Source organism: Phalacrocorax carbo, chromosome 7 (assembly GCF_963921805.1).
Source record: "Phalacrocorax carbo chromosome 7, bPhaCar2.1, whole genome shotgun sequence".
Classification (NCBI taxonomy): Eukaryota; Metazoa; Chordata; class Aves; order Suliformes; family Phalacrocoracidae; genus Phalacrocorax; species Phalacrocorax carbo.
In genome coordinates this window covers 25,322,384-25,345,738 of record NC_087519.1, presented here as the reverse complement: position 1 = coordinate 25,345,738, position 23,355 = coordinate 25,322,384, and the positions used below count along the sequence as shown (strand labels likewise).

General features: G+C 56.2%; 2 protein-coding genes across 2 annotated transcripts; one reads left to right on the top strand and one right to left on the bottom strand.

Annotated features, from left to right (window-relative positions):
• Nucleotides 1–500: 500 nt before the first annotated feature.
• Nucleotides 501–21,973, bottom strand: TSPEAR (thrombospondin type laminin G domain and EAR repeats). The gene is made up of 12 exons (XM_064457057.1): nucleotides 17,976–21,973; nucleotides 15,025–15,245; nucleotides 14,700–14,938; nucleotides 14,462–14,552; nucleotides 13,717–13,873; nucleotides 13,158–13,289; nucleotides 11,362–11,594; nucleotides 8,212–8,398; nucleotides 5,985–6,214; nucleotides 5,513–5,700; nucleotides 5,055–5,156; nucleotides 501–4,308 (listed from the first exon to the last, which is right to left on the bottom strand). The coding sequence occupies exons 1-12, from the start codon at nucleotides 18,067–18,069 to the stop codon at nucleotides 4,155–4,157; spliced, it is 2,028 nt and encodes a 675-aa protein (XP_064313127.1). The 5' UTR covers nucleotides 18,070–21,973; the 3' UTR covers nucleotides 501–4,154.
• On the top strand, nucleotides 1,043–1,906 carry LOC104051742 (leucine-rich repeat-containing protein 3). The gene has a single exon (XM_064457056.1). The coding sequence runs from the start codon at nucleotides 1,043–1,045 to the stop codon at nucleotides 1,904–1,906; it is 864 nt and encodes a 287-aa protein (XP_064313126.1).
• Nucleotides 21,974–23,355: the final 1,382 nt, after the last annotated feature.

Sequence of the window (23,355 nt, the reverse complement as noted above, 5' to 3'; positions counted from 1 at the left end):
GGTCCACTGGCAGCATTCCTCAGGTATGAGCATCGCCCAGGTGGTTCCCTGAGGATGCTCAGACCTGAGGGATACTGGTGCTTAAAGGATGCTGTTATCAGGGGAATGCCATTATCAGAAGCATGCTGGTACCAGAAGGATAATGACCAGTGCCCAGCTGGTCTTCTAGTGAGATTGCCATGGACAATTGCATTCCTGAGTGAAAGGCTCCCAGGTCCTGCCAGGGTCCCATACCCCAACTTTCCTCTCCATGGGAATCTCTTCCACCCAGCCTGACAAGGCAGCAGGAGAGGTGTGAGTAGCACCAAAGGGCAGAGGAAAGAAGGCCTGCCTATTTCACCTCCTGCCTTGTCCACAGCAGGGCAGGGGTGGCCCTTGAGGATCGCAGATCACCCCCTTTACTGTGATAATCAGTGGCTCCTCTCTTAAGCTCCAGCTCCTGGGGTCAGGCTGTTAAACCATGCTCTTTATTTACTTTAAAAAAACAAAGTCACCTCCTAACACCTGCTTTGGCAAAATGCTTGGAAACATGTACCAGCTCATGGACCATATGGGGAAAGCAGAAGAACTCCACATCTTGTTATTTAAAAACCCAGTGGAGATTAAGCCAGCCTGATGATCTGGGGAGTCTGACTCATCTTTTTTTTTAACACTCGAGGTTGGTGAGACAGGAATTTACTGCTGCTGTCCTCCAGCAGCAAATTGATGCATCCCATGTGGAAATTGGCAGCAGGGTGGGGCAGAGGCTCCGGGGCTGTGCCCATTTTGACAACCCAGTCCTGCAGCACCCTTTGCCTGAGTGGTCTGTACAGAGATGGCGGTGGGGGGTGAAACGGTTTTTAATCTCCGCAGTTCTATGTCCAGGTATAATTAATCTTAAGCCAAATTAAGCTGTCCTGGAAAAGATGGTAGCCAGTATCATTCCGCCCTCATTTTCTTGGCTCCTGAGCCCAGCCTCTTGCTGCTTTGCCAGGGCACAAAAACAAAGTTCCAGGAAATAATGTCTTCTCATATCCCCTCCACCCACCACTTTCCTCCAGCAATGGGAGAGGCTTTGCAGGAGCGCAGAGGAGCCGCCCGGCTGCCCAGGAGCTGCTGCAGCCACCAGGGAATCGCCAGCAGCCATGCCGAGCTGGCCAGGTGCAAGATGGCCCTCACAACCACACCGGCAGCCAGCATCACCCAGGCTTTTTTCTGCCTCCTGCTGTGTATCCCCTGGGGCAGCTCCTGCCCCCCAAGCTGCCAGTGCACAGAGAGGGCAGGGGCAAAGGCTGTCCTCTGCAGCTCCCGGCACTTGGTGGAGATCCCCAAGGACATCCCCAAAGATGCAGTGTTCCTCAAGCTGGATGCCAACAGCATCACCAGGATCCCCAGCAATGCCCTCAGGCACCTCTCCCACCTGGAGGAACTTGATCTTTCCAGGAATGCCATTGAGAAGATTGACAGGGCAGCTTTCAAAGGGGTGGCTGCTGGGCTGCGTACCCTTGACCTCTCCAGCAACCGCATCCGCAACATCCCCAAGGAGGCCTTGCTGACGCTCAATGCCAAGCTCCGGCTGGCCAACAACCCCTGGCACTGCGAGTGTGCCTTGCAGGAGGTGTTGTGGGAGGCACGGCTGGACCCTGACTCCGTCCAGGACATCACCTGCCACACAGCCCCACGTGAGGAATACGTGGGCAAGCCACTGCTCCAGGTCCTGGATGCTGGTGTCAACTTCTGCAGCGTGTGTCAAAGGACCACAGACGTGGCCATGTTCATCACCACGTTTGGCTGGTTCACTATGGTCATCGTCTATGTGATCTGCTATGTCCGGCACAATCAAGAGGACACCTGCAAGCATGTGGAGTATCTGAAGTCACCGTCGAGCACCCAGGGCCATGCAGAGACCACCAGCACTGCCCTGTAGTGCAGCATTGGGGCTCCCTGTTCCCAGCTTCTTTGTGGGGAGCCAGTGGCAATCTGATAGGCTTCCAAGCTTCTTTATGGGATTTTCCGGTGCTTTTTCTGGTCCTGCAAATGAGTGCCACCGACTTCATCCCTCCCCAGCGATGCTGGACTGAGCATGGGCAAACAACATGGAGGAGGGATGACAGGAACACCCCATGCAGACCTGTCAATGGAGCCCAGGTTCCTGGGGAAGAATCCCCCCCCCACAGACCCCTTCTCCCCTGCCAGAGCTGGGCTTGCAGGGAAAGCAGCCCCAGCCACAGGTTCACGGTCCACATGGTTTGGAAAGAACTAGCCCCTGGGGTGAGACAGATGAGGGAGGGGGCTCTTGTGGGGCCAGGAGGTCCCCGCAGCCTGGGGTGCAGAGGGATGCGTCACTCTGTGCAGTGGAGCCACATTGTCCTGGCTCCAGAGAGGGACTGGTCTTGCAGAGAGCAAGACATTGGTCCCAGCCGCCGCCCAGCGTTTCAGCAGCCTCTGCCTGCCACCAGCAGCCTGGGGCTGATCTCACAAACCTTTGATTTCTCAATAAAGCCCAACACATAGGAAAACCCTCAGGGTTTATGCTGCACTGGAAGCTGTGCATCTGGGGAGAGTGGTGGCGCTCAAGGGGGTTGTGCTTGTCCTAATTCAATCTCTCCCAAAGCAGACAAGCCTAAATTCAGTGTACCAGTGCAGCTCCCATTAGGTTACATCCTCTCCACCCTCACGCCAGCCTGTCTCGAGTAGGGGCCAGCTGTCCAAATGGTGCCTCTGCTCCTCGTCTGGTATGTCTTGCCTTATCTTGCCTTTCCTTGTGGCCAAATTAGAGATGCTGCACGTGGCTCAGCGTGATGGAAGCAAATTGAGTTCTGCCTTGTTTCACAAGCAAGAAACGGTCCTTCCCAGCAGAGCCAGCTGCAGATGTGACTGGGCCTGGGGAGAAGGGAGGTCTGCTGGGGCTGCCTGTGGTGGCTTTCCTGGGCCTGGACCCCAGGGCAGCTCAGGCTGTGCCCCCCACCCCCCACCCCAACTCCTTCTTGGTGGGCTAACACCTCCTGTGGGCTCCCCTGTGCCAGGGTGGGTGACCCAGCCCCAGCGGGAAACCTGGGGCCGCGGAAGGCCGAGCAATGGGGCCAACTGGGAGAGGCAGAGGGTCCCATGCAAAGGGGAGTGGGAGAGGCACCCTCACCCCAGCACCCCACTTTGCTCAGGGCCACCTTGTCCTCACAGGCCACCTATGGCCATGGACATGGCCCTGTCATGCTTGGGGGTGGTTTGTGGAGTGGAGGAAAGCCTCTGCCATGGGCAGAGCAGCTCGGGTACCCGCAGCTTGTGCTTGGACGAAGGCTGGGTGCACAATTTATTAGAGCTCTGGTTAAGCAAAAGAGTCTCCCAGACAAAGGAGAGGAAAAGAGGCCTGGAGCAGTTTTGGGTCTTTCCCATGCCCATGGTATCTGGATTGGTCACCATGCACAGCAGGTTTGCTTCAGCGTCGCTAACCTCATGCAAAGGAGTGCAAGGACCAGCATTGGTCCTTGTACACATCTATGGATTTGTACAATACACATACGTCGGTTGGCGAGGATGACCAAAACCAGCCACAGTGGAGCAGGAGAGCGGGCAGGTGCCTGCAGCAGTGGAATGGGGTGGCGAGGCCACTGAAGATGGACACGAAGCATGGTGTGCAATGTCAAACCAGATGGGTCCTCATCATTGCAGCCCCAGGTGCTGGGCAGGCCAAGCCAAGCCTGAAGCCACCTTTTCCCCCCAATTTCTTACATACCGTTTCCTTCCCCCTGCCATTCACCCACCCCGGCAGCACATGTTCTGCTCAGTCTCTTTCTTCCCTGGCTTTGTGTGAGCTCTGTCCACAACCAATGGCAGCTCTGGGTCCCTCCTGGCTGGGGACTGCCAAGCACTGGGGTCCCAGTGAGCCTGGGAAAGTGCCTGGGCACCAGGCACCCTGGGTAGGACGTGGCTCTGGAGTGTAGCAGGAGAGCTTGTCCAAGAGAAACAGCACCAAAGCAGGGTCACCTTTGCCAGCCCCCAGACAAGGCTGCAGAGAGCCCTGGAGCTCCCCTTCTCCTCCTCCCTCTCTTGCAGAGTGCACAACCAGCCAGCTGCAGGGCTGATGCTGCAGCTGTTCCTGGGCTCTGTGGTCCATCTTCACCTTGATGCCCAGCTTGCCCTGATCCTGTCGATGAGCCGAGCGTATCTCAGCCACCTCAGGTGGTTTTCAGCTTGAGCACCTTGGAAATCGGCTCCTTGGCACTAGAGTAGAGGAGGTAGGAGCCCTCGGCAGTGTGAAATGCCTCCCAGTCTCTACAGCCAACAGTGGGGAGGTGGTGAGCCGCTACGAAGCCTTCATAGCCTTGCCACCTGCACGGGGAGGGCAGTTAGCTCTTGGGGCACAAGCTGGGCACCTGAAAGGGGGCAGGAAAGCCGAAGCTGTGGGGCTGGCATCTCCCACCTCCCCGCTGTGGTTCAGGGTGGAATGTCCCTGTGCTGATTTTGGCTGAGAAGGGGTTAATTCTCCTCACCGTGGGGGGGTCAGCTACCTTTCCAGCTTCCCGTGCTCTGCCGCGTGGTGGGGGAGGGGCGGGGGGGCAGGGCCACAGCGGGGGCAGCTGACCCCGACTGGCCAATGGCAGGTTCAATCCATACCATGTGACACCATGACCAGTATATTGAGGGGGGGCAGTTGCGGCTCGGGGTCGGTGGGCGGCTGCCTTGTGTGCGGTTTGTTTTGGCGGTTTGTCCCCCCCCGGGGCTTTGCGCCTCTCGTTGTTCTCCTTTACATTGCATTTCTGTTGTTGTTTCTTTTAATTTTAAATATTAAACTGTTCTTATCCCAACCCACGAGCGTTACCCTTCTGATTCTTTCCCCCATCTACCGGTGGGGGAGTGAGCGAGCGGCTGTGTGGGGCTGAGCTGCTGCTAAACCACGACAGTCCCTCACTGGGGCTTCTCATTCCTGCCCCGAAACCTCTCCAGAAATACGGAGCCATCCTATCCATCCTCCCTGGGCAGAGATGCACCAGCATCTGCAGAGGTTGCCCTCATGCTGGGCTCCCAGCAGGGTCATTCCCCAACTACCCAACCCTGCCCTCTTCCCACAGCAGTACCTGTAGATAATACTGTTAACGGAGAATGTGAAGCCATTGAAGGAGTTTGCTACCACCAGAAAAGAGTCATCTCCCACTGAGAAGAACTCCCAGTCCAGGGCACTGGGGATGAAGCAAGCAGAGGGGCAGGTGAGATGGCCTCTCCATGGCTAGCTGGGGAAGGGGCTGCAAGTCCACTGGGCTGAGCCCACTCCACCCCAATCTCTGCCACCCTGATGATACACAGAAAACCCTGCTCTTCCCAGGCTGTTCCTGAAAGGAAATCCACACTCATTCCTAAATCCAGGGCCTTCTCTAGCTCCCACTGGGATTTAGTGCCAAGGACGTGTCACCCTTTTCCCTCCCCACCAGTCTCTGTCCCTGGCCACATGCAAGCCTGTGTGAACCCCCAGGAGACCTCCAGGTTGCTCAGGGGAAGGACGTGGACTGAGGAGTACCCTGACTCTTTGCACAGGTACCTGTAGGTGACGAGGTCCTGGAATTTGACAAACATCTGGGCAGTGATGTTCAGCTCATAGATTGAGGAGTTGATGGCATAGAAGTTAGAGGGTGCTGGCATCCCACTGTCATAGCTGTGGCTGTTTGCAACAGCCAGGAAGACTCTGTCCCCAATATGAAAGACCTCCCAGTCAGCAGCACCAAAAGTCTGTAGGGAAGGAAGCCACATGAGAAGCTGAATATATAAGACTTTCCAAGCCAAGGGTGCTGTGAGGTGGTAGTGGGGGACCTGCTGGAGGTGCAGCAGGGAAGTTACCCACTCCTAAAACCCTCCATGGAAAAAAATGAATCTCAGTCTGTCAATGCCAGTGGGAAACTATCACTACCTTTCCAGAGGACTAAAGAGCATCTGTCTCTGTAATTATTCCCTGGCTTGTCTAAATCCAGAGGGGGGGACTGAAAAATAGAGTTTGATCAGTGGCCAAGCCTTACCAGGATGGACTGGAAGAGCTGGAAAGAGCCACTGAGCCAGATGTAGATGTGTGAGTAGATCTTAGTGGATGTGCCATTGAACGTGTTCGCCACAGCCAGGAAGGAATACGGCCCAATGGTGAAAAATTCCCAGTCATAGGCTCCAGAGGTAGGGATGGTCTGGTTGGTTTCAAACAACCCTGTCCTGGGGTTCCATCTGTATATCACACTGTCTATGTTGTGGTTATTCCCTGGGGGAGACAGACAGACGCACGTGCAGTGAAGAAAAGAAATAGCTGACTCATGTAAGAAACAAGACCCAGAAACAGGTTCAGCTGTGCAGATATTTGCCAGCATGTTGCACGGCTGTTTTCTAGTGACTGATTGCTCCCCAGGAAGTAGTCAACAAGACTCTAGAGCCTCCATCCCTACCCAGAGTCCCAGTCCTTATCTAGAGCCTCCATCCCCATCAAACACGCTCGCTGCTTGTTCCTGAGTGCACAGTGGCAGCTGGCAGCCGCTGGCAGATGAGGGACAGGAGGGTGCTGTCTCCCCTACATGAGCAGCACACCAGAGGCACCATGCCAGTGTCTCAGGGCAGCCAAGCTCTGCCGGCTGTCCCACAGGACAGCCATGTGTAGTGGGACCAGTCCCAGCCAAGTCCCAAAGCTACTGAAATCATGGGCTGCTGTGACCCTTTGCACACAAGCTTGCACATCTGGGATGAGGCCACAGCTGGAACAGCACCTCACGAACATTTTTCATCACTTCTTTGCTAAGGGCCCGTGCTCAGCTCCTGAGCGCTGGAGCTGGCCAGGGATCTCCATGTGCCGATCCCTGCTGATGGCAGAAACTCCAGAAAGAGGGAGGGAATGACACAGCCTGCAGCCTGCACTGTGCTGAGCACTTGGGCTGAGCCCAGCAGCACCAAAGCATGTGCTCCATCCAGCTCCTGGGCTCCAGTCAAGCATCTCAGCTTCAAGTCCATGTGGGACCCAGCTGGCTTTAAAGCTAAAAGCCTTTCTGCAGCTTCAGCCTGGCACATCCCCTCCAGCCAGAGCCGTTCTTCATCAGGACTGGGCAATGCACCACCAGTCCCTTTCCACCCCACACTCCCTAAACACTGCTGTGTTTGGCTTGGCCCTGCTGGTGTTTCTGGTGGCTTAGCAGCAGCAGGACCATGTGTTAACAGGTCTATGGGAGATCCTCATTGCAATGGAAGGGACTTTGGCAAGAAGGGCTGCAGGGAGAATATGGTGTGTGGGAAATGGCCACTCAGGTAAGTGGCAGCTTCTCAGGACTGACCCTCCAACACCCGCTGAGGGGAACATCCCCAGTTTGGCTTGGCCATGATGGTCTTAACTCCTGCATGGCTGCCAAAGGGACCTTTCTGCTGCCCCTGCCACAGGGGTAGGTCTTGTCTGAACTGGCGATGGTGGGGTCCAACAGGTGACACGTGACAGGTGACATTCCAGCCCAGCTCACAGGCAGCAGGTGCCCAAGCAACCTGCCACCAGGTTTGAGCCTGGAGCCAGAGGAGCTGTGCCACAGAAGCCAGCCCTGATGGCAGGGAAGGACCCCACTGGTCCAGCACCTGAACCTGGCTGGGAACATCTTGGAAAGCCAGGGCTGTGGGATTGACCCATTCATCCCTGTGCTGAGGGGTGCATGCCCCAACACAGAACAACTTGTGGCCTGGGAGGGGAATGAGGCTGGACCACACCTGCAGGGTGACCAGGGAAGGGGGGACATTAGCAGGTTCTCACTCAGCTTCCCTCGGTTTCCTGTGTGTCCACAAGGCCAAGGCTTTGGCTTCTCAAACGGCTCAGCCCCTGCAAACCCATGCAGATGCCCTCAACACCCAACATGTTATGTAGCATTAGGGAAACAAATGAAAAGAAGCAGAGATTTAGCAAACTATCCCCACTCCTGTCCTTGTACCCTACAGCTGGAAACCCGGAGGGGGACCATGTCAGCCACTTCCCTCAGTGCTTTTCTCTCCTAAAATGAGAGGGTCTGCAAGGGTTTGGGCTTCCTGAAGGACACCGCACTCCAATCAGTGTGCACTGACTCCCTGGCTTCACCCTGCACTCTGGCAGAGGATGTGTAAGGAGCTGCAGTATTTTCACAGCAATGGGAGGATGCTCTTGAGTAGGGTGCCTATGGTGGGTGCCGTGGTCCCCAGCATCACCCCAGGGCTGCCTGCCCCAGCTGAGTCAGGCTGGTAGGGAATATAAGGGCTGGGTACCTTTTCTGTGGTTGACCACTGCGAGAAAAGTCTCTCCCTCAATGACAAATGCCTCCCAGTCCCTAGCGCTGTGCGTGGTGATCCTCTGGTACGTGACGAATTTCTTTTTCCTCCAGCTCCACTTGTATATTACAGAGAACTCCTGACCCCTGTCATTCTGCTCGAAATTAGCCACTGCTAGGAAGATCTGAAAAATAACAAGCCAGGACATCTTGGTTTTCTGCTCTCAAAAGGGAGTAGACAAGCATGGGCAGGGTGAAGATGGGATGGGTGAGGGCAGGTGTCCGTGGGATGCAGGGCCAGGGACTGAGGTGGCCAGTGTGGGGAAAGACAACCCTTGCTGGCAGGGATCCCAGAGCAGCCCCCAAACAGCACAGTGCACCCAAAGTGGTGACAGGGATCCAGTAGCTCGTGGGGGTCTTTCTGCGTGGCAGCAGCAGTGCCTGCTGCCCGCAGAGCTGGGGCAGGGACGAGACTCACAGCCACAGTCTCGGAGCCAAGTGGAGGGAGAGTCATGCTGCAGCTTCTTGTGCCCTGCCAGCCCCGGGGATGGGGAGTACAGTCATGCTAGCGAAACAGGCTGTGGAGGGAGGGGGATCCAAGCTACCAAACCTGCCCTGTATGGAACGATTGTTCAGAAGAAAAATTGCAGATATGATAAAAATAATAATGAAGATAACAATTCCCTGAGACAAAACATTTTCCAGACCAAGAAAAGCCCCCTGCAAGCATCGGTGTCGGGGACAAGCGTGCAGCAGCAGCGATGGCCTCACACTGGGGGAGGTATGTCTGAGCTCGCAGGAGCGCATGGTGTGGCATGTCAGCTCTGCCACTCTGCTGTGTTTTGGGGCAGAGCTTAGGCCCCAGTTTAGGCCACAAAGAAGCACAGGGACACAGACCACAAGCAGAAAACAGTAAGTGGGGGAGGTCTCCTGTCTCCTGGCCAGCACAGGACCCTGCCAGCACCAGCCTGGGGCTTTGTCCAGCTGAGGCTCAGCCAGCCCCAAGGATGGAGACCGAAAGGTCCCCTCAGCGGTGGCCTGTGCTGGGTCCTCAAGTCCCTCCAAGGAAGGTGCATCCCCAGTGCTGGGCAGCTCCCCCTGTGAGCCCCAGTCCAGGGAGTCCCTTCAGGGCATCTCCAGAAACAGCATCAGAGGAAAGAGGAAGGCCTGGATCCAACCCCACAACTCAGGAGCCTGCCATCCCTTGCTCTTCATTGACAGGAGCCACCAGGAAACCCCAACACTGCCTTCTGGGGCTCTTCACCCCATCCCAGCAGAGCATCAGCAGGTCCTGGTGCAGCAACAAGGAGCTGACACCTACAGAGGTGCATCCCACCTCTAACGTGTGCAAGGAACCTGGGCTAACTGGAGATATCTGTACCACAGCTGGTGCAACACCTATCTGGTCGTCATCTCCGTGCAGAAATGTGCCAAGCACAACCAGCTGCACTCAGAGCACCTGCCTCCATTCCCAGCCATTCTGGAGCACCAAGGCTAACCCTAACTAGAAAACCTGCCCCAAGCTGCGCCGGAGAGGTTGTCCTGCCTAGTAAGTCTGAGTAAGTTTTTCTTAGTGAAGAACTTGAAGGCAAACCTAGAGCATGTGAGCCTTGGTGAGCACCAACATGGGTGCTTCGCTATGTAGGAACCATGGGGATTTGGGACCCCCCAGCCTGGTGGTCTTTTCTGCCCCCACAGCCATCACTGCAAGGGGGTGTTGTGGGTCCAGACTAACACTGGAAATCTAAGGAGGTTCCCATCAGCAGATAAATCCAGCCAAGGGTGTTCCTGTCTCCTTCCTGTGAGGGTACAGCTGGAGCTTTGCAGAGCAGGTGCAGTGATGAGGATGGCAGGCACACTCCCAGCCCAAAGTCAGCTTTGCAACACAGCTGCATTTTCAGGTCTTGACCAGGTTTACCACAGGACCCCACCATCAGGCAGGTAACTGGGCATGTGGCCCATTTGTATCCAAACAGCAGGGCTGTTGGTGCCACCAAGCCTGGAAGCAGGACTTCTCCCTGTCCCTCCGTAACCTGGAGCAGGTAACTTGCAATGGGGGAGCCCTGCCGCCACCTTGCGCAGCATCTGGTGACAAAGCCAGAACGGGTCATGCCCATTGGGAACAATCCCAACTCCCTGGGAGCTTTGCACAGAGCTGGCTCTCAGCAGGTGTTTGCTGGGCTTGCCTGGGGTTCCTTGCAAAGTGGTAAGTAGCTCCCCAGGGAGAGGAACCAGGCAGATAGTCTGCAGGAGTCCCATGGAAGATTGCCCACGGGAGGAGAGATGGCTCCAAAGTCCTGGAACGATTTAAAAGCAAGAGGGCTTAAAAATGCAGAAGGTTGGATTCAGTGGGTCTTGGGAGGGAGCCAGAGGCTCCGATGGCTGTCTAAGACCACAGGTAGATCTCTGAGACCAGAGCACACTTCATGCATGGCAGGATGCCTGCCACAGTCAGAGCTCAAGGAGGGCTTTGCTCTCTGTGCTCCCATATCAGGAGCTGTGTGTCCCTGAGAGCAATGCCACAGCCACTGCCTGGGGTGGCCCCTGCCTCACTTCACAGTGCCAGATGGGAACCGCTGCAAAACCTGCCTCCCAAGGGGGTCAGCCTTTGTGCCAGGGTGGAGGCTGCGCTATGAGCACACCCAGACCAGGCTGGAGGTCAGCTCTATACTTTGCATGGAGGAAATCTTGAAACTGGCACTCACTACATCTGAGGCAGGATCAGGCAGAGCCTGCTAGAAATTAAGCCCAGCACATGGGGAGACCCAGCTCCAACAGCTGGCTTTGGAGCCTGACCTTGCAGACACCCTGGAGATCCCCGGGGAAGAGATCTGAACACTCCAGACATGTAATTACCTGTGCTGTGAGCATCAGTTGCTGAAAATGGCCTGGGTGGATGTACTTGTGACTTGGCAAAAATAGTAAAACACAGGAGGGCAGCCCACAGACCAGCTGGCAGTCCCTAGGACAGACCTTTACTGGCTGAATACATGTATCACCATGAGCCCACCAAAGACAGATGAGAGAAAGATTCACCCCCTAAACCATGCCTGAGACTCAGGGCTGCAGAGGAGAAGCCAGTGTTGGGCAATTGCATTTTAATATGCTTAAATATGAAAGTACTGAATAACCTTCCAGGCAGACTTACCTTTTTTCCTATGGTGAAATACTTCCAGGACTGAGCTTGGTAGGTGGCAATATTCTGGTAGGGCGCAAACTTCCCATCGGTCCACTTATAGATGGCTGATCCCGGTGGGGTGTACCGGTTGGCAGTGGCTGCAAACAGTCCTACCTTTGGGATAGTGAAGACCTCAACTCCCATTGTCTCAGAGTTGGTCACCAGGTTCTGGTACTCCTCCACATAGTCCAGCCTCTCTTTGACTAAAAGACCACAAAAAAGAGAGGTGAGGTTAAAACCAGGTGACCCTGCCTGGAGAGGTGCCCCACGTTGCGTAGCAGAGCTGGCTTGGTGGTGCTTGCTGCTGAATGGAGCTTTATGGGGGGAAAATGAAGGTTGTGGTGTTGCTCGTGGTGAAGGGCCAACACCCGAGTGCGTGGTAAAAGGCCTGACTCCATCTCATTAGGCAGCACATCCATCCCCATCCACCCCTGCCTGTTCTCCAGTGGAGGGCAGGACTGCGAAATGCTCTGCCAGGCAGTCTCCTCTGGGAGGGGGGAAGAACGATACACCACAGATTTTGATGGCTTCTTACAAAGTGGGTTGATACATTTATCCTAAAGAAAACAAGGAGGAGAGGAAAAGACCTACAGCAAAAAGGCCTGGGCTGCTGAGACCAGCCAGGTTAACCCGTACCCACCTGCAGCAGCCCTGCACCAGATGTTTTCTCTGACTGGAGTCAGCATGAACTCTGGAAGAAGTTAGAGAAGTCTTAGAATTAATGCCAGAAATTAGAACAGAAAGGCTAAGACTGGTCCCAACGGCAGATGAGTGGGCACTGGAAGGGACAAGTGGCAGGAGAAGGGCTACAAGAAGGGCCAGTGTTGGTGGCACCAAGGGGCACATGTCAGCAAGATCCCAGCATAAGGTCTCCTTGGGAAAACAAGGACATGGTGCCAATCCTGATGACTTCCAGAGGTAGAGAAGGATGGGGGGTCCAGCCACTGGCAGCTCCTGTGGGGAGCAAACAGCTCATCCAAATATACCATGTGGGCACCAGCATAAGAAAAACCCTGGCAGAGGGATGAAGGATGTCTTAGTTGCAGGCATGCCCTGCCCTCCATGTTCCTCACCAGGAATACTGGGCAGACTGCCTGGAGTGAGTCAGAGAATGCCAGTGGGCAAAATCCATTTCATTATCGAACAACGTCCACCCCTCCAGGCTCTGGTTGCTTTGCAACCTTGTTGCTCCAATGCTGCCCCATTATTTTCAGCACGAAGGCCACCAGAGCTGAGACAACATGTGAACCTGCCTCCACCACCCTTCCATTACTCCCTCGGGTATCTCTGGCAGGTGATGAGTCTTTCTGCTCCTTCTTGTCCACCCTGCAAGTGCTTTGGCACCAGGAGCACCAGCGCCGTTGGAACCCTGTGGCAGCAAGCACCCCAGTACCCCATGCATGGGTCTCCGTGGGGTGAGCTGTCCCACTTGGACAAACCAAGGGCTCGTTCCTGACCAGAGAAGCCCCAGGAGGGACAGACAACACGGATAATGTGGATGGGCAATGTGGGCACTGTGTGAGTGTTCAGGGAACTGGCTCACAGAGGCGCTTGAATCCAAAGCTGTGCTGGAAGTGTCAATGTAGGCACTGAGAGCAAAGCGAAGCCCAGCCAGGCAGGAGAGAGGCAGGGGGACACACCAGCCCCCTCGTCCTGCTGTTGTCTGACTTGGTTCCAACTCCAAAGTGCTGTCAAGGGCAAATCTAGGCTTCTCCTCTGCTGCAAGAGCCTCCCTCCATTCTCAAGAGTGCACTGCACACCAGTACCTTCCAGCATGGAAATCCAGGCACTGCCATTGCAGAGGTACAGCGCTCGCTGGGAGACATTGAACCAGAATTGCTCCTTCTCCTGCTTGGTGCATGGTGGACGGGACCCCAGGGTCACTTTCATGTCGGTCTCTGGGTATGAAGAGAAGCAAGGGAGGCACCTCTTAGTGCACATGATGGACAAGCAGCAAGGCACATCCCCATGTATACAGGCAGGGTTGGATGTCCCAGTCCCATCCTGGTGACAGGCACCAGGGAACAGAGGAAATGGCATCCCAGCACTGAGCTGGGAAGCCACCGGCTAAGAAAACCCTGGGTCTGGCACCCATGGGGCTACTGGCATGAGGCCAGCATTGCCAAGGGACCCAGGTGGGGGCACCCTGGCTCTCCAGGAGGATTTAGACAGGGATCCCATCCCACACACACGTAGAGAAACAGAGGGTGCTGGGGACACCTTCTTCCCCTCCAGTCCTGCACTGTGCCCAGCCCCACGCAAAGAGCCTTCCTCAACAAATGCAGAAGATGGCCAACAGAGTCCGTTCCACATGGAGTTACTGACCGTAGGGGTATTTTAGCACCTCGTTGCTCACTGGCTTCACAGGGAGATCCTGGAGGACAGTGGGGACAGAGAGCGTCGCAACTTTAAAGTTCATGGTGGTGCATATACGAGGGGTGGCATCAGCTCCTGGCAGCAGGACAAGCTGTCTCAGCAAGCCCTGGGAAAGTGGGAGCAGCAGGATGGAGAGAAAGTCCAGCAAGACCAAGAAATGGAAACTGAGGTGATTTAAGCCCTAGATTTCCCTCCTAACTCTTGCTTATTGCCCTCCCTCCTGGGCTGTGGAAGCCTCCACAGGACTCACATACATTTGTCAGAGCCTTGTTACATGCCCACCCTGCCGGAATCTCCATCCCAGGCAATTTAACAGCTAGTGCAAGGGGAGCATTGACGAGGGGCTTGTTAGTTGCAGATGGCTTTCACCACTTCTGCTTTTCACTACCAGTCAGGATCGGGCACTGCCCTAACTTTTATATCAGTGAGTCTGTCCCACAAACTGTCCTTCTGCCACCACACCACTGACATCCTCTTAAAAACACATTTGTCCCACAAAGCGCCAGTCGCCAGCACTGCCCCTTGCACACTTACAGCTGGATGGGGACCGAACCCAGCAGCAGGACCCACAGCCATCTCTGCTGCCCGTGCCATGGCCCAAGCCCTGCCAGCGCAGGGGGCTGAGAGGGGGCGACAGTTCACCCAACAGCCAGCCACAAGTGCCCCAGGCAGCCCCGCCCCATGGGGCACCTACCGTGAATATGCCTTTCCTTCTCCTCCTGTTGCCCAGGTAGAAGCTGGCTCTCTTCACCGACAGAGAAGCTGGAAATGGCATCTCCACCACCCTGCAGATGGGCAGAGAAGAGGCAGGGGACAATTTCATGGCATCTGTTGGTGGCTGGAGGGGATGCTGCTGGCAGGGTAGTGTCCTGCCAGGGAACTGGTGCCACTGCGCAGCCCTCCCGAGCCCCCCACTGCCACCCACAACCTACACATCCTTAGGGACACTGCAGTCCACCGTCAAGGAGAAGGACTGGCCAGAGACAGCCAGGACGAGCGTGTGCCACTGGTTGTCAGAGAGGGAGACGTTGGGGAAGGTGACGCGGGTCTGCCAGCCACCGGTGCGCTCCTGGCTCCAGAAGAGGAAGTGGAGCTTGTTGGGGGCATAGCGCAGCCCCACCAGCACGCTGGGGCTCTCCTCTGCCATCAGTGTGAAGATGTACTCATTTCTCTGCAGGAGGTCATGGACTCAAATCTGTGTGCCACAAGCTGCGGGGCTGGGCTGTGCCTGCTCCATGCCTGGCCCACGGTACTTACCTTGACGGGGATGCTGAGGACCCTCAGCGTGATGATGATGGAGAACTCCTCGGGGAAGCGGTCGCAGTGGATGAAAAGCCGGGAGGCGGGGAAGCCCAGTGCACGGGGACGCGAGGCGGTGAGCTGGAAGCCGCGCACCCCCTGCACTTGAAACACCCTCATGCCATGGGCCAGCCTGCCGGCAGGAACCACCTCTGAGAGGATGTCCAGTGGGCGCAGGTCTGTGCCAAGAGACAGCAGAGCATGTCACAGACAGACATCCCATCCTGTCCCGCTGTGGGATGGGGTCCCCACCTCGCTGTGAGGTGCTCTGATGTCCAGCTTGCTCAAGGCAGCCCGCCCATCTCAAGCACTGGCCAGAGTGCTCCACAGCAGCAGAGGGGCCTGACGTGCCCTGGTAGCCTGCCATCCCCTGGCCTGGGCCTGCGCCGAGCCCCTGTTTCAGGGACACAGGGAAGGTTTGCCCTTCAGGCACCGAGGCTGACACCTCCACCCCACAAGCAGGAACACCAAGTGTGCAGGCTCACCTGCATGAACTGTCCCACTGATGCAGCTCCAAGAGCTGACCCCAGGGCTGGGACCTGCTGGCCAGGCAGCCCCAGGCTGCCACCAGCTTCCTTGAGATCCACTGGCACCAGCGACTGCAACCAGAGCCAGGAGAGCAGGCAGGGATCCAGCACCCACAGGCTTGCTCATGGGGCAGCCACCCATCCCCACCCCCAGGGCAGTGGGGCATGGTGCACCTCCCTCCAGTCCCCAGTCCAGGCTCTCCCAACCCAGCCCTCATTGCACACATGCATGTACTCCCCTGGCAGGCACCAAAACCGCTCATTAAATAACTATCCTCTCCCCAGAGGATGAAACAACATGCCCAGCCGAGGTGAAGAACAGCACTACGTGCTGGCACTGTAACAGGGTCATCATCAGTCCGACATCTTGGCAAGCCCCTTGCTGGCAGCTGCAGGAAGGGCTGTACCTGCAGTGGGTGCTTCTCTGACCTTCCTCACCTTGGCACCCTCCCAGCTTTTATTTTTGCATGCTTCCCTGGCAGGACTGTGGCGTCTATAGCAAAGGGTAGAGGGGCTCGGTGATGATGATGCCCAGGGGAAGGGGATGAAATAGCACTTGGATTAGACTAAAAAATCCCCGATTCTGTCCCATCCCCAGTAAGACTGGGGTTTTAGGTCCTATTTGTACTAATGAATCTCAGCTGCTGGGGCACAGTGGGAGAGCTAGGAGGGTGGGAGCTGTGAGCAAGGCTGGACTGGTGTGTGCCTGAATCCAAACCAGCTGGAGAGGGGAAACGTTTCCCTCCAGACACCCCCAGCCAGCCCAAAACCAGACAGGCAGAGCAAGGAGGAATCTGCTTGTGGGGCTCCATCCAGTCCAGAGCAGGGAGACCAGTGAGGTCCTTCCCACTCTGCTGTCTCTGCTTCCCCCCTGCCCACCCTTCTGCTGGTTTAAGCTGCTCCTAAAGCAAAGCCTTGGGGGGGGGGAGGTTTAGCTGAATTTACTTATTTCAGAAATGCACAACTCAGGGAATGACCAGTCCCTGTTTTTCTCAGCAAAAAGCACAAGCTGAATTCAGGCTTGGATTTGCAGAGGGGTTTAGGAACCCCCGACTGCCCCAGGGGTGGCTGGGATGAGCCAGGGGACAGCTCAGCTGGGGCTGGAGGCTTTGCCCAAGGCTGTGGGCTGGGAAGGGACCAAATCCTGAAACATAAACCAAATCCCTAAACCCCAACCGCGTCCAAATCTGCCTCCCGCATCCGTCGCTGCTAATGAATGATCAGTGTGGAGCCAGCAGTTAATGGCTAGGAGAGCAGCCCAGGCCAGGCAGCGCACGTGTCCAGCAGCTGCCTGCTCCATGGGGTGGCTGCCCGCAGCTGGATGGCACCAGGGCTGTGCTGGGAGCTGGGGCCAGGGGCCGGCAGGAGGGATGACGGGGCCTTGACACCCCTGGGACCCCTCCAGCTGAGATGGCTTGGGGGCAGTGGGGATGTCCCCGGAGAGACTAGAGCACTGTGGGGGAGGAGGGAGTGGGCAGAAACTCTCCAATCTCTCCCAGCTTTCCTCCTCACTGTTGGCCGGGTTGTAATAAAATGTAAATACATGTGCCATCAAACCGAGGCAAGCCCCAAGCACACAGAACTTGGGCCCAAGCAGCCCCAAAAACTGGGGTGAAGTTTTACTGCCCACACAGGGACCACGTGGCACAGGGACAGGAAAGCAGAGCTAAGGGATGGGGACCTCCTTTAGCTCGGGCTGCTCTTGGTGCTTCCCTGTGGGAAATGCCATTGGAGCTGGAAGCTCCCTGGCTGGGGATGGCAGGATGGAAACTTTCCAGGAGGTTTTGCTGCTGGGAGGACATAGGTTGTGTCTGGCAGAGTGCAGGGAGCCCTGGAGATTCTGTGGCAGGAGGGACTTTCCAGGGGGACTTCATGGCTCTCTTCTACTTCTCCTTCTAGCCCTTCCCCTCCCCACATGTTGGTCCGCAGGGTCAGCAGACCTTGGGACAATTCTTGTGCCACAGAGACGGGCACTCAGCTCTCCCCATTGCACCGAGGAGCGCTGGTTGCTCCCTGGTCCTGTGCCACGCTGGCGGGCAGCAGGTGCAGGGATGACCCCGGTACCTGCTGCCCATGGCTGCAGGCAGGGTGCTGGCATCTGCAGCACTCAAGGCATTGCGCCATGCTGTCACTCTGATATTTGTTTCACTGGCACCCAAAACCCTGGGGCTGGGCGGCCAGGGAGAGGCTGCACCATGCAGGGCACTCTGCAGTAGCCTTGTGTCCCGCCAAAAAGGAGCACACTTTCTGGGGTCTGCCCTGGCAGCGTGGGGTACATCCCATCCGTTGGAGCACACGAGTCCCAGCGTGTTTCCTGGCATGGCCAACGCCTGTCTTACGCCTCCCTCCTGGAGCAGCCCACCCACCAGGCCTCCCTCCTACCTGTGCAGTGCTGCCAGGTCCTGCCCCCCCGGACGAAGCCCCCGCCGGTAGCCCAGCGGAGGAGGATGACCCAGAGCAGCAGCGGAGCCGACATCGGGGGGCTGGCCTCAGGGAGTCCATGCACTGGGACACCCGTGCCGTCCACTCCTCTACGCCCGGGCAGGCGCCACTCAGCTCAGGCCCCCCAGGGGCTCTTGCATCGTCTGCCGCAGGGACCACCCAGAGCACGGGTCTGTCCTCCTCGGGGATGTTCCACACCAGGCTGCTTCTGGGGTGCTAAGACCCAGCTCTACCGTCCTTTTGCATGGGCATTGCCGCCAGGGCACGGCAGGGGTGGCAGGCAGTGGGCCGCAGGGAGCCACCCTGGGGCAGCTGCAGAGGCAGTGCCGGCTGCAGCCTGCGCTCAGACATTTAAATGAGAAGTCGGTGGTGGGAGAGGAGGAGTCCCAGCTCCTTGGAGAGCTTTTATCTTTTGCCCAACCCTCTGGAAGGCAGCTTTGGGGAGGGATTTTTTAATTGGCTTTTTTCTTTTTCTTTTTTGCTTCCTTTCATTTTCGGTGATTCATTTTCCCAGGGTCACATGGGAGTAGGTGGGAGACTCGCCCCTGCCCAGAGAGAACAAGGTGAAAACCTTCCTGCCCCTAAAAGCCTTGGGCTTTCAACAGCACAATCCCAGCCTGTAATGGGGGGATTCTCTGTCCCCTCCGGTCCACTCCCTCCTGCCCAAAAAAAACCCAGATGCCACAAGGTACATATTCCTCCCCTAAAATGGCCTCAGGCAGGTGATGCACAGCTGGTGCCCTGAGCAAGGCTCTAGCCCAAGGGCCAGCCACCAGATCCAGCCCTGCTGCGAGGAGGGTGGTAGCGTGCTGAGCATCGGTTTGGAAACCCTCAAGGTTACGCTGTTTAAACGGGAGAGACAGCAGTGGAAAAACTCCCTGCACGCATCAAGCTCCGCTGGGTTTCTTTAGCCGCAAAATGAGTTACTTCCATTCCCTGAACAATTGAAATGAGCTCCCACGCCCCCATCCCCAAAGCCTTCCCGCAAGGCAAGCACCAGAATAGAAAGCGAATGGCCGGGACGAAACGCCAAAATAATTGTGTTGCAAACCGGGAGTTTCATCAGCAAGGAACAGCCAGAGCTGGGCCGACAGATGTGCCTCGCTGCCAGTCTGTCCACGCTCCTCGATGGCTCAAAATCCACCACACCAGGACCAGAAGAGTGCAACCCATTGGGTGTGGACATGTGGCAGAGCAGAGCACCCTGCACCTCAGTCGCAAATCCCGAGAGGAGCTGCTACTGGAGCCCAGAGACACCTGAACACCATTGGTGCCTCCACCTCAGAGTAAAAGAGACCAGAGGGCGGCTGCACGCATGTCCAGGGATGCTCTGCACCAAGTAGGGCTGCACAGAGCTCTCCCGCCCCACAAAGCCTCTCTTTGGGGATCCCCCAAAATAGGGCTCTACTGGGATCATACTTAAGCGGAGCTTAAGCAGAGCTTAACCCCTCCAGAGAGAGCTGCAGAGGTGAGGCACTGCTGGCTCCCCATCTCTCCTATCCCTGTGCTGGGGACAGCACTCAGCAGCACGGCCACCTCTCAAACCCGGAGATCCCAAATGGCAGCCACTGGTGGTGACTGCAAGGGATGCAGAAGATGCAAACCATCCCTTCTCCCCTGACAGGCTCAGCCCCTTGTGCTGCTTCCACAGCCCCAGGGATGCCCACCAGTGCCAGGGCTGGGAGCACCCATCTCTCCGGCACCCCACGCCATGTCTGCTGGCCGGAGGATTGGGGACCAGCGTCTCGGGCCATCCGGCAAAGAGGTTGGCATGCTGGAAGGCACAGTGCGGAGCGTGGCTGCTGGTAGGGCCCTGCCTCCCAGCAGGCTGGCGCAGGGTAAGGCAGCACAAATGAGAATCAGAGCCACCACATTTCCCAGGGCTGCACACATGTGTCAAGTTAAGCGTGGCTTTGGGAGCTGGCAGTGCCACCGTGCCGCCATCAGTGGAGGACTCACACAAGTGGCCGGATTTTGGGAAGTCTCCCACCAATGCCAGTCCTGGCTTTGCCCATCCAACTCCTCCCAGGGAGGGGGGAAAATTCCTGCTGGGGACCCCAGGGTGGCTGTTTTTTCCAAAGGGGACACAGCCACCTTTGAGCACTTCCTTAGTGAAAAAGCCAGCCAGTGGGGATGTCTTCTGGACCAAGGGACGCAGCTGCAGGTGTCCCCTCCAGAAGCAGGGGGACCCAGACACTTCCAGGCAGAAAGTGGAGGAACTGAAGCCCGCATCAATCAGCACAGAGGATGCACCAGGCAGTACTCAGCCCAGCACCATGGGCTCAGGCTGTTTTTCAGCAATGTGCTGTAAATGAACAGGGATGGCCCTGAAGCCTGAGGCTGGAGCTGGTGTCCTGGTGAGGACATGAACGTTGATGGTCCTCAAGGATTTCCTGGGTACCCTGGCATGGCAAAAGATGGTGGAGCAGCTTGGGCAGTGCCTGGCAATTTTCTCCCTCCCCAGGAGGATCTGCCCGGGGAAAAGAGCTGTGATGTGAAATAAGGACAGGGCCCATCACTGCCCACTGTCGTGTTGGGTCCAGGACCTGCTCCTCATCCCAACAACAGTAGGAAGCGGTCTGCAAAATTGTTCCTAAACACACACGCGCACATTCCTATGTGCGCAAGCAAGAGCGAGGGAATGAAATAAAACAGACAAACAGCGAGACGTCTGCCTAATTCACATGGGACATAAATAAAACCATGTGGTGGCTCTGAACAAAATGATCCTTGGATTTCCACCAAAGAGGTTTGGCCATCTCTGGGTTAGAAAAGGTTGAGAAACCCATCTGTAGACAATACGTTTCAAGCAGAGCTTCAATACAGAGGACAGTGTGAGGAGGGCACCTAATCAACACCAGGGACAGGCTGGACCCTGCACACAGGGTAACGTTCCTGCTCTTCCAAGACTGTAACTCATTCCTTATTATTTGCAGACACAAAGTCATGTTTCAGTGCTTGTTATGCCCTATTCATTTCAGTCTATTCCTGATATCTGCAAAAGCTTTCTCCCATAGAACACAGTGCACATACAGTCACCAGCTGTGACAAAGCTTTGAGGGACCCTATGCATAATGCACAGACAAATGCAGCACTGCCCATCTCATGGATGTTCCCAGCCTAGGCTCTGGCTAGCAGCAGACAGCGCTGTGTCCATTCTCCTGCCCATGCCAGCAGGGCCAGGGGACCCAGCCGGCCACCATGCTGGTGTGGCCACACACGCATCCACGGGCATAGAGCTGGAGGTGAACTGCGAGCACAAAGAGCCGGTCTCACCTGCGTGAGCAGCAGAGTCAGGATCAGCCCTTCAGGGTCAGTCATGAAGGGGTTGGGGGAAAATTCTTCTCAGAGCAACACCCCAGACAGCAGACAGTTCAGGTTGTGCACTGGGAACAACGCCTTCCTCAGGATGGTGGGATGGAGACAGACAGGGTTTCCATCCCCAGCAGTTTCCAAGGTTCCTCCCTCATCACCTCTGCCCTTTCTTCTAGGCTGAAAATCTCCCCCATGTTTCATGGAGCTACTTCAGCTCCCCCAGCCCAACCCACCGACATAAACTTGGGTTTCTACAAGAAATCTCTGCACCAGGAAATCTGTCAGTGCTGTACAAGGAGTGTAAATGTCTTTAACCCCATCGTCTTTCAAAAACTTACGTTCCCAGAAGTTTTGGAGGGGTTCTGCCAGGAAAAGTTTTGTTGAAGGACTGGGAAGATTGCACAAGCCACTGTTTTTAGGAAAGCCACCAAAAAAAGCATGAAGCTGCCCCAATGCTGTAAGGCCCACTGCCAGCTTTCCAGGCATGGAGCTGCCTTCGGGAGCAATCCCTGCTGGGCAGTGGTGAGCCACCAACATCGCTTACACCCCAGAGCCCTCCATGTCCACACCCCCACACACTTCCCCATTGCTGCCAGCCCCATGGCCCCAGGGAATGAAGGAGCTGGGAACTGCCGTCCTGGCAGGGCTCCCCTGGCTTTGGCCACAGGCAGGAGGCAGGGCTGGTGACCTGCAGCCCAGGTTCCTCCCCAGGCAGCCGGGAGAGAGCCGAGCATCCTGCCCCACATTTGGAGGACACATGGCAGCCAAGCTGCCAGGCTTTGAAAGGGCTCCACCAAAAGCAGTCGCTTAACTTTCACCAGTGCAAGCAAAAAGGCAGGCATTAAGACCACACTTCTGTACCAGAGCTGCTCAGGATGGGGCTAAGCAGTGCACAGAAGCCGCATTTCCCCTCCATGTGACAAACACCCCTCTACTGCTGCCTGTCCCTTGGTGACAACGGCTTTTTTCTTTTTGCCACCTCTCCCCAGTGCACTTGAACCTCTTGCAAGGGGCTGAGCCACCCCCCTGCAGCTGCAGGACCCCCAAACCTTTCTCTGCAATCACCACTTTCACAGAATAGTAGGGGTCAGAAGGGACCTTTGGAGATCATTTTGTCCAAACCCCTTGCTTGAGCAGGTACACCTGGAGCAGGGGGCACAGGACCGCATCCAGGCGGGTTTTGAATGTCTCCAGGGAAGGACACCCCACAACCTCCCTGGGCAGCCTGTTCCACTGCTCTGTCACTCTCACAGGAAAGAAGTTTTTTCTCATGTTTAAGTGGAACTTCCTGTGTTCCAACTCGTGCCCATTGCCCCTTGTCCTGTCATTGGGCACCACTAAAAAGAATATGGCCCCATCCTCTTGACACCCACCCTTTATAGATATTTGTAGGCACTGATGAGATCCCCCCTCAGTCTTCTCTTCTTCAGGCTGAACAAACCCAAGTCTCTCAGCCTTTCCTTATAAGGGAGACGCTGAAGTCCCCTGATCACCTTAGTAGCTCTCTACTGGAAAGCTGGCTCTATATAGATGGAGGGCATCAAACCCAAGCAACCATGAGCATGCAAACTATGGAAATGGTGCTCTGGGTATTTTCTGTAGGTCTTATTTCTACATGAAGGCAAAAGAATAGCAGGGGGACTAACATGTCACTCAGCAACAGTGCAGGAGACCCAGGAGCTCCACCTGGACTCCCTGCTCCATCTGCAACGTGAAATCCCTCCTTGCCTTTGAGCTTGGCTAAGATCTCTCTGCAAAGGGAATAAACAGAGCTCCTAAGGCTAAGAGGAAGGAGGCAAAGTTCCCATTTCATGCGTACTGCTGGAAAGCCCCCAGGCACCCAGGACCACCCCAGCAAGTTCCCAGCTCTGCACTTCTTCAGCAATGGCACTTGCCCGAAGACCCCAGCGGTTTGCAGAGCACGCACTTGCAAGAAGAGAGGGGAGAAAGGGAAAGGTTTTGCAAATGTCTAAGCCGCCTTCTATCAGGAGCAGTCATTTACCAG